The sequence below is a fragment of the Charadrius vociferus genome, unplaced genomic scaffold, assembly GCF_000708025.1.
Source record: "Charadrius vociferus isolate BGI_N301 unplaced genomic scaffold, ASM70802v2 scaffold2475, whole genome shotgun sequence".
Lineage (NCBI taxonomy): Eukaryota > Metazoa > Chordata > Aves > Charadriiformes > Charadriidae > Charadrius > Charadrius vociferus.
Genome location: NW_009648328.1, coordinates 20,147 through 30,252, shown reverse-complemented (window position 1 = coordinate 30,252; position 10,106 = coordinate 20,147). Strand labels below are relative to the sequence as shown.

Here is a 10,106-nt window from a genome sequence, read left to right as displayed (position 1 = left end):
GGGGGGGGGCGGAGCGCTCCCGTGCAGCCGAAATAGCTCAGTTGGGAGAGCGTTAGAATGAAGATCTAAAGGACACTGGTTCGATCCCGGGTTTCGGCAGCGGTTCCTTTTCCTGCCGGACCTCGGGCTGTGAAACCGCCCATGGCTCCAAAACCACCCCAAAAATCCCCAAAGCCCCCGCCCGGCGCCCACACCCGCCCTAAATCACACTCTGATTTTTATTTTTTTTAAGTGTCCTAGCCCCAGGGCAGGCAGGGATGTGACACTGCATAGAGCCAGAGGCAGCTCCAGCGAAGGAAATTGTGATCAAATAATCAATGAAAATGGGACAGGGATGGCATAATCGAAGCATAATAACAGAAAACAGTGAGTTTGCTTTCTTGTACTCAGGCCTGTGTTTAATACTGCGAAACTGACACTACAGTTTTATTAGATACACAGATAATCTTCACCTGATGTAAAATAATGAAATTGAAATAAATGAGCATATTCAAACAGAAGCAGTGACAAGCCTTTGATGGTTCACTTAATCCAACTTTAATCAATTTAAGACCACATAATTCTGTACAGGGCAAGACTGAACCCAGTCTTGAGGTGCGGAGAGTACTGTAAGCAACGGCTAACACCTGGCTGTTAAAGATGTAAACATTTTGGAGTGCTTCAATACAAGGTACACTCTTAGTCAACCTCAGGCAGAAGAATGCAGTTTGTTTTTTTTAAAACGAGAACTTGTCTACATCGAATCACACGAGACAGGACCAGGTGGAAGGCAGGAGGAGGACAGGGACAGGGGGAAGGCGACTGCGAGTTCTGTCTCTGTGCAGCGTGTGGGAGCAGGGTCTGAACAGCACCTGAGGCATGTTTGTCCCAGCACCGCTGCCCCTGGTCACCGGGAGGTGTGAAAGAACCGCCCAGTGATACACCGGTCCTGTCCCTGTGAGCTCTGCACTCATAAACGTCCCTTTAATAACACACATGAGGATTCCAAATGCATATTGAAACCCATTATAGAGTACAGAGCAATTGAACATGCGATTAAAATATATCCAGAGAATTACTCTAGCCGGAATACACGTCTGTATCCCAACTTTACATTTAAACTTCTTCCTTAATTCCAATCTTGGTCTCTACTGGACAAGCAAGTAGATCACATTCGCATTGTAATATAGAAAAATACTAATCATTGGGCTTTTATCCTTAAACAGTTATCAATACCACTACAAGTCTGTCAAAGGCAATTTGCAATATGCTACACCATCAGCAAAAGCTGGGGGAGAAACCACCCATGATCAAATGTGATATTTAAATCACCTAGAAAAAAAAATAAAAGTATTCCTAAAATCATGGCCTCAAAAACCATTAAAGCAGCATTCAAAACGGTTTCCCTCCGAAATGGAAGAGTGAATGTTTTTTGTCGTTTAAGCAAACACTGGATTCCTTTTCCACACAATTTTACAGTTGTCTTATCAACAAAAAGAAAGCCTTTGTTATTCCGATTGCATCACTAGCTACCAATTTTATTCCCCGCACTTTGAGACATGTAAAGCAAAAACAATCAACCTGCTGGAAACATTTTTGAAAGGAAACCTGCACACATTTGGTGACAGTGAAGTTCCAGGCAATATACAGCTATGCAACTTACCAGGACGTGTTTTTCTGAGGGCAGCAGTCTGCCCTTTGTCAGAGGTTTGGCCAAAATAACTCACACAAAACTTAGTGTTACAGCAAGAAGCTCTGCAAAACCCTGGCAGTTTTTGCAGGTTCCACACGAGTTGCCCCGATGGGGTGAGGCGGCGGTGGCCGCGTCCCCACACACTTTGCAGCGCCCGTTCCCCGGAGCACCAGCGCACAGCTCCGGTACGCAAACGGGGAGCAGGGCTGAGGACACAGCCACAGCTGACCGTAGTACAGCATTATAGTGACTGCAGCTTTGAAGATATACAGACGGATTTAAAAAAGTAAGAATTACATGTTTTATGCAAATAACCACTTCTGTTGTATATACTCCGTGCCAGGAAAGTTTGTCCCGCTGCTCAGGCGCTGTCTGCAGATGCTGGCTTGGTCTTCCCCTTTTTCCTGCCTAGAATTTCTTCATCAAATATTTCTCTCTCCCTGAAAACAAAACACATTGAATTCCTGCATTTATAATAGTCTTAACACATTAAACAGCTCGCAGTGTGTTACAGTAACTCAGCAAGAACATTTCCCGTGTTTAATTTTTTTCGTTACAGAGACAATGAGGAAGTTTGCCTTACAGGAAGGAGGATACTGAACTCTCCTGCCCTTATACTCACATTTTTCCATATAAACACTAAGCTAGTAAGAAAAATTCAGAGATGACTAAAAATAAAAAGATACCTTTTGCTCACAGATGGTCCTTTTATGTATTTCTCTTCTGCCTTCTTGTAATCTATGTCATCCACAGCAGAAATCGCATAAATGATGGCCTATAAAAGTATTTAGTTCATTTAAAACTCATGAAACAAAAGCTAAATCACAACCAGTGACTCGAAACTGCCTCAGCAGATGAGCACGTTTTTAGAATAAGGTTCCCCAATCACTTAGGAAACTTGGATGAAACTGCTTGTTCTATACCTGGAAGTTCTTAAATAAATAATACAAACTCATCCTTTAACATTCCTGAACACGTTATCAACGTTAGGGTGTGATAACACCTCTGTGCAAAGTATACTACACGTGAAAATAAGGAGTGACTGAATTCAGTATTACACGGTACCTACAAGTCTTGTTCCATCGAGGCAGATTTTATTTTTGAGTCACTAGTTGAGAGGGACCTAAGTCTTGTCTTTCAAAAAAAAGACCGACTGTTAAGCACAGATCAAAGCACCTTCCTAAGCAGGCCACAGAACCCCGGCCCTGGTGACGTGCAACGCTCCGCCTTCGCAGTGCTGCAGGAGACAGCGGTGCATCGGCTCCTGCATCGCCAGAACGCACCTGAGAACAGCACGAGCGGGACACGGCGTCCATTCCCAACCCTCTCTGAAAGCAGGCCTGTGTACTCCTGGCCTGTTCCAGGATGACGATGTTTTTCTCAAGGACAGGAAAACTCCCCCCCACCTCCCTCTACTGTATTGCATTTAACATTCCCAGGAGGGTATTTTTATAACCAGATTAAGATACTCTTCACAATAATTTTGTTTCTGCAGAAGTTACTAGTGCTCTCCCAGGAAAGTTCCTCGGAAGAACAGCAAGTATCTAAAAGTATAACTGTAAAAACAAACAGCCCACCCCCCCAACACACACAAAGCACCCAAGAAAACCCGGAGGTGACTCGCCAGATTGAAGAAAAAACACACCCAAAGCTTTGAAGAGTTTCAGAAGTAATCAAAATACACCAGAAAGCCATCATTCTGCCTTTAAAGACATCATACTACCTAAACCTTCTCCGTTCTGTGCTAACGACTTAAGAATCAGCATTTAGAATTACACTGGTTCCCATCCCACCCCACCCCCTGCCAGCCTCCTGATGCCGACAGCCGTAGCACCCGCAGGAAGCACACAGTGATTAATACTGCGGCTTTATTTATTTCTTTTCTCCAAAGTGTAATGTGAACATATTTGTTCTCTGATTATCAGCCCAGGAACACAGCTGAAGAGCCTCCTGCCCCGATTTTAATATTCTTCACCTGAGACACACATAAAAACCACGCAGTTTTATGCCCTTTGAGCTGTATCTGTCCAGCTCAAACACCCCCCGGCTCCCAGCGAACACTCTGTAAGTCATTAAACTCCAATCACGTAACACTAGTGTTATTTGCTTACTTTAACATTTACTTTTCTCAGTGTTTCATGTTTACTTACTTCAGGCAAAAGGACATCCGAAATAAATTTTATTCCATCTCCATTTATTTGGTGCAGATTTTTAGCTCCTATCTCGCGATACACATCCTTCAAGTAGTTCACTACAAGGTCTAATTGTTCTTCATCCTCTAAATAGGTTTCAACACAGGTCACGTACTGACTTGAATTCAGGAATTCCTTCAGCCACCGGGATTGTTTTCTGCTTTTCAAAATAGCCAAGAGATGCTCTTCGGCCCCCTTGGTCTTCACTATAAACTCCACTATCTTTTTATTCGCTTTATCTCTAGCGGCTCTTGTTCTGTCAGGAAGAAGTTTCTTAGAAGGCTTCTGAGGGGAAGTTTCTGATGAAGACTCTTCAACATCTTCCCCTGCCGTGTTTGGAAAGGTTATTGGGGCCAAACCTTGATAACCTTCCTTCCTAACTGGGTAGCCTGAAAGAAAAGCCACAATGATTATTACTTAAGTATATAAAACAAGGGGCTTTCTCACATACAGACTTACACATGCCCCTACCGAAGAGCGTAAAAAGCCACCACCAAACAAACAACAACAACAAAAAAAATCTTAATTTTCCTTTAAAAAAAAAACAAAACCCAGAGATTAGGGAGTTGAAACTACCAGGAACTCTGAAATGAACTCTGCAACATGAAGTAACCAGTCACCTGACTGTCTTTAACAATCAATATTTATTGAACTTTTGTTGTGGGACTGAAAAGCCTTAGAGTGCAATAATGGTGTGTAGTGATTTTAACAGTCCCCTCTCACTGGGTCTGATGCCAAACTCAACACACATTTGTAAATATTAGAGCTAAACCCACCTCCTAAGAGAAGAATACAAAAGATAACGAAGTCACTTACTGATATCAGCAGCGAAGTATTCCAAGAAGGATCCCGTAAAAGAATGACAACCTAAAAAGCCCAACACGGGGTTATTTATCAGTTCAATGAAGCCTATGAGACAAAGCTGACAGTTTTGGTGTTTTTTTCTGATGTGTATTAGAATGGATGACATCATCCGACTCATCTGCTTACCTACTCTAATTCGGTAGTCAGAAATCAATCGAATACACCACTCAATTTCTTGGCGATAATCTTCTTTGGCTCGTTCCTACAAAACAAGAGCCATTTACAGTCCTGAAAGAGTAGCCTGTGGAAGCTCGTAGGTCTAGGCCACTAACCAGGTAACAGAAATGGCTAACGATAACAAATTGAATTTTAGTTGCCATTTTCTGCATTATCCTGAAATTCAACTTCTGCCATCACTTTGTCAGGCAGCGCAAGAGCGGCTCTGTCGTAGGTAGAAAACCCACGAGTGAAAACACAGCGAGAGTCCTAAGCTACTGCCTGGCTTCCACCTGCACAGGTATTCTGAGCAGCAGCCTCAGAGACGGAGAGAGGAATCGGGGATCCCATTGCCGTATTATTCTCCATTTTGTGGAGCACAAATTATGTTTAATTACTTTGTTAAATAGAGTGAAAGAGAACAGAGAACCATGAACAAAGCCAGCTGCACCACACTCCTCCCCCAGGGTCAGTTATACATTATGTAAACAACTTTATTTTCCCCCAACACACATATACACGTGCAGTCACGTGTCACTGGTAGTACTTACTATGAGGTCCTGCTTTTCTTCACAATCAAAGTGCTTCAGACTCTTAAGAGATACCGAGAAACTGGATGAAACAAAGAAACACAGTTTGGGCAAAGAGGCAGTTGAGTTGCACCTCTATTTATTTACTGCAGTTCTACTCCTCCCTGGAAATCAGATTTCATAAGGAATTCAGGAATGTAGGTTTTACTACTTTTGGTTTTCATAATACGCTAAAACCATGGAATCTTTTAACAATGAGAAGCACCTGGTCTTAAAACAAAACTAAAGGCAGGCCTGTGTTTCGGGAAAGTTTGGGTACCACGTGTGAGAAAAAAAACCCAAACACCAATAGCTGGGTCCCCAGCCCTTTTTTTATTTGTCACATAAGCGTCAGCTGTTCGCGTGAACGCCAGCCTGGCTGCTCTGGCAGCATGACAAAGCACGTAGCCCAGACCTGCAAACCCTCGTCTTGCTTGGTCCCTCCCTCCGAGATCAACCTTAGCTTTAACTGACAGCGTAACTGCCCTGTACCAGGAAAAGAGCACATGACGCTGCCTGAAAGAAACCAAAAGTTCAGAACCAGATCAGAATCCACAACATTTACCCTTTTTTCTTGTCATTTGTATTCCCTTCTATAAACAGCACACATGCCTTTCTGTGTTTCCGCTTCACATTTTTTACCTGTTGAAAGGATAAAGTCTCATTAGCATCCTAAAATTTTAACACTCAAAGCAGGAACATTTTCCATTGATACTATACAGTGCACTCCATACTTAAAGGAAGTTCCACAAATATGAAAAATTAAGTTTTAAGTGGCAAGAATAGCAAGGTACCCCAACGGAGCGCTTTCATTAGTGCACAAGGACCCAACCTCTTTCTTTCATTAGCTGGGTACAGCAGCCCTAATTAACACCACAAGATATAATGGTGCAGTATGTAATCCTCCGCTCCAATATAAACATACGTGAATCAACCACATTTATTTTTTTTATGCATTTTTATCACACATAAATTTGCTTTTATTATCTTTGGAATGCTTCTACCAGAAGATGTTTACCATTTCCAGCTCTACAAAAGCCAAGAAGGGCAAAAGACACTCAAGAACTCGGTAAGCTGCTCCTTATCAGACCCCCTGCAACACCACTCTAAGAAGGCAGCGAGCTGTTCTTACCACTGCTGGCCAATAAGGATACCTTCGCAATTTGCACCAGACCAGAATCCCCTCTTCAATTGACTGTGGTTCTATGATGAAAAATAAAGTAATTTTTCTTTAAAAGAAGTGAGACAAGACAGTTAGCTCGCCCTCTCTTATCAGCCTCCTCTCAGGAGTTTCACTCCAGTGCCTCTACAGGTTTCAACCACGGTGACAGGGCATCCCCCCACACCCCCCAAAATGCAGCACAGGTAGTTCTCAATATAGCATCTCGGACATTTCAATCCTACGCCCTTGCCCAGTTTCACAGTCATTTGCATTTTGTTCTGTTTCAAAAAGCCTTTCTGGAACACCCAATAAAAGCATTTTATTCCAAGCTTGAACAAAGCTGGATTCACTTTCCAGACAGGTTTGGTTTTATCATCACAGCTTGTCAGCAAAGTAGAAGCACACATGCCCTAAAAGGGCACACTAATCTTGGGTGAAGAAGTCTCCTAACAGGTACACCAATGCTCACCTTGATGTGATAAAATGCTAGGAAGTTCTTCATCCTCCTCCTCTTCATCTACCAGAGCTGAGAGGCGAGAGAGACTCTCTGGGGAAACTATCTTTGAAGACAGGTCAGACGACTCCGGTCCTGCCAAAGGAGCAAGCACCAGCGTTGGTAAGTGTGGAATGGTGATTAAAAAAAAAAAAAAAGTATCAGCTTCAGACCAGGCGAAACACACAACTGTGTAAGTGATCCCACAGCAATGTGAGTCACCGTAACACAAGGGTCTGTCACACCACACGCTCTCAACTCTCTGCCTAAGTAAAGGCCTAATAGTCTGAATAAAAGATGAAAAAGGGAAGGGAACAAGAACAGGCTGATTTCAGGACTCCGTACCACCCTGTTCCTTTACGTAACATCATTTCATCTCAACACTAACAAGATAGCAGTAAAGAAAAAAACCTAAGTGTGAAATTAGCAAGTCCTCTAGTGCAGGGTAAGAATTACTGCTAAGTACAGTTTTTCAATGCAAACCCCCAAACAACTCCACACAACCTGAAGGCCACACCAGTCTGTAGCTAGTACTAAAGCGACTGCACTTTGTGCTTCTCCAAGACTTTAAAACAAACAGAATTGAAGTCGGCAATTTAGGAACCTCATTCACAAAAGCAATGCAGCATCCCAAGATGATTAACAGTACTCAACAACCAAACAGGATTAAGTTTTTCCCTCCCCCAAGTGAAACACCCACCTTCATCTTCCTCAAAGTCAGGCAGCTGAAACTGCTTCACTTTATTCATAACCACGTGTGAAGTATTCCTGTTTTCCTCCTCTTTAAGCTGAGAGGGGAAGCCATCAGAAAGCGTGTCACAGTTAGAAGGCCCAGGTGAAGGTTCAGGGCAATTCCTGCATTTCCTTTTTCTGTACGGGGACAGAGTCACACCAGTCTCTTGTTCTCCATTACTCCGTTTTAAACTGGCTGGCTTTTTTCTTCCACTTAATTGCTTTGCTAGACTTTCACTCTCACTACTGATGCTTTTTTCCAAGTCATCCGAGGCACTTTGAGAAGAGGAATCCAGTAACGTCCTTCTCGGCTGACTTCTGGTGTTTGTCCTCCTGACAGGTACCACTGTGTCAGACTGGCAGGGGACAGAGCGCGGAGACCCTTCCTCAGCCAGGGGCTGGGCTTGATCCCTGGGGAAATTGTTCCTATGCGATACAGGTGATCCCACACCTCTTCTTTTTCTTCCTTGCTCGCTTTTTTCCTCCTTTGGCTTAAGGGCGACTTTATTTCCTATTTGGGACTTCGTCAACAATCCAGGCTTGATTCTCTTCTGGTTTGCTAGTGATTCCGATTCTGGTATTTTGCAGTTTTGACTATCTGAGTTTGATGTATTACACAAGTCCCCAGTACGACATTTGGAAGGGTTTGCTCCTCTTTCATTTGCTTTAGTGCTCTCCTCCAAAACAAAGGAAGCTTTCTGGGTTTGTTTTTTTGTATCAGTCTTCAGATTGGCATTATTTTTTTGTTCTCTTTTCTTCTTGGAAGTCTCAGGCTCCAACTTTTCTTTAGAGTGAAAGAGTAATCGACATCTACGTAAGGGGGTAGATGAGAGAGATCCTGCCTTGTTCTCCTGGGATAACTGAGTATTTGGTCCTTCTTCTGAAGGTGGTACTTCTCTGGGCGAGACATTTTGATTCAAAATATCCAGAGCAATTTTAAGAGAACGACGATATTTCAGTTCTTCCACAGCCTCACTTGAATTATTCCTTTGATCTGATTAAGAACAACATGCAGTAAGCTTTCTTTGTACACAAGAAATAAAAGATTTTATTTATAGTGTATCTTTTGTTTAAGATGCAACTTAACACTTAAATCACCAATGAATCTTCAGGCTAAGGATATAGGGATGCACAAAGCACAAGCTTCCAACGCCCCATTTTGGTGCAAGTACACACACACACTTCTTCACTATTCCTCCCAAGACACTACATGAGGGAAGAGCAAAAGTAGCTGCTATAACGTGTAGTCTGTTTTCAAGCTTTATGGATGGAATGGAAAGAGGGGAAGAGAAATGCAAAAAAACCACCCTCATTAAATATATTGTGAAATACATTACTGTCCCCCAGGTTGAGTTTTTGTGTATATTTACATTCAGAATATACACAAGGCAGCAAATGTTTTGACATCTCCTCACCTAAGCTAGAGGCGATGTTTTCTATACATTCTTCCTTCAGTGGTACAGCATCTGCACAGCTCACACTAATCCTGAAAATCATAGAATCATTAATGCAATAGCTGACTGAAACCAGCACAGCATTAAGCACCACTAACAGCATGAAATTCCTTTCATCTGGCAATAAACTTGCAGTATTTCCCCCCCAACCCCACACTTGTTAGCAGAAGTTAAGGAAAACAAAACACAGGAAGAATGCCTGAGCTAACAGTATGCCGTTTATGAGACAACCATACAGCCAGCTCTGAAAAGGCAACAGGTTTTGGGTTCGCCATCTAAGCCTTCCATAATCAATGATCTCATTTCACCGATATCACCAGATAAAGGAATTACTACTACTTTTTTTTTTTAAATGTCTGAGAGTGCAAACATACAACAGAAACAAAGATACTTAACTGTTCTTTCAAGCCAAGTATTTCAACTTTCAAAGAAGTCTCCTTTGCATCATTAACGGGTGTTTCCCCAGCAACTCCAGTTTTGCACAAAACCTACATTAAAGAGGGAAAACATACATTTAAAATCCTTGACCAAGTCTGTTAGACTACAGCACAGATCTGACATCAAAACATTTTGTTATACAAACAGCACTGAACAGACTGATATTCCATGGCATCTGGCTGCAGTATTAGGATCTCTACAGAGAAGCTGTTTTTTAAAGTATATACGAGTTCACTTGAAGCTCTTACTTACTACTCCAATTCATCCATTTCTAAGTTATGCCCACAAACCTTTCCCCATTTGTACATCTGTTTTACCTTTGCTGGCCATAAACGCTTCTTCCACGTGCAAAGAACATACTCTTGATCTGTCAT

General features: G+C 42.4%; 2 protein-coding genes and 1 non-coding gene across 3 annotated transcripts in view; 1 reads left to right on the top strand and 2 right to left on the bottom strand.

The window, feature by feature from the left end:
- The window catches only part of NDUFS7 (NADH dehydrogenase (ubiquinone) Fe-S protein 7, 20kDa (NADH-coenzyme Q reductase)), a 5,340-nt gene extending 5,197 nt beyond the window's left edge, over positions 1-143 (bottom strand). The window contains exon 1 of the mRNA XM_009884548.1: positions 122-143. Within this exon, the coding sequence (XP_009882850.1) occupies positions 122-143 (22 nt within the window). The remainder of the gene's footprint in view (positions 1-121) is intronic.
- Positions 27-99, top strand: TRNAF-GAA. The gene has a single exon. It is a non-coding gene; the product is annotated as a tRNA-Phe (tRNA).
- A 1,890-nt stretch (positions 144-2,033) lies between the features above and the next one.
- On the bottom strand, positions 2,034-10,106 carry LOC104286013 (PWWP domain-containing protein MUM1). The gene is made up of 13 exons (XM_009884547.1): positions 10,050-10,106; positions 9,691-9,782; positions 9,256-9,326; positions 7,809-8,834; positions 7,085-7,204; positions 6,586-6,656; positions 6,019-6,095; positions 5,436-5,496; positions 4,855-4,930; positions 4,681-4,731; positions 3,823-4,253; positions 2,359-2,447; positions 2,034-2,112 (listed from the first exon to the last, which is right to left on the bottom strand). Exons 1-13 carry the CDS (start codon positions 10,104-10,106, stop codon positions 2,034-2,036), a joined length of 2,301 nt encoding a protein of 766 aa, XP_009882849.1.

Coding starts and splice junctions, on each gene's coding strand:
- LOC104286013 (XM_009884547.1), bottom strand. CDS start 10,106: ATGACAGATCAAGAGTATGTTCTTTGCACGTGGAAGAAGCGTTTATGG. Junction 9,327..9,690: donor ATACTTGGCTTGAAAGAACA/GTTAAGTATCTT, acceptor TATGATTTTCAG/GATTAGTGTGAGCTGTGCAG. Junction 6,096..6,585: donor ATCCTTATTGGCCAGCAGTG/GTAAGAACAGCT, acceptor TCCTTTCAACAG/GTAAAAAATGTGAAGCGGAA.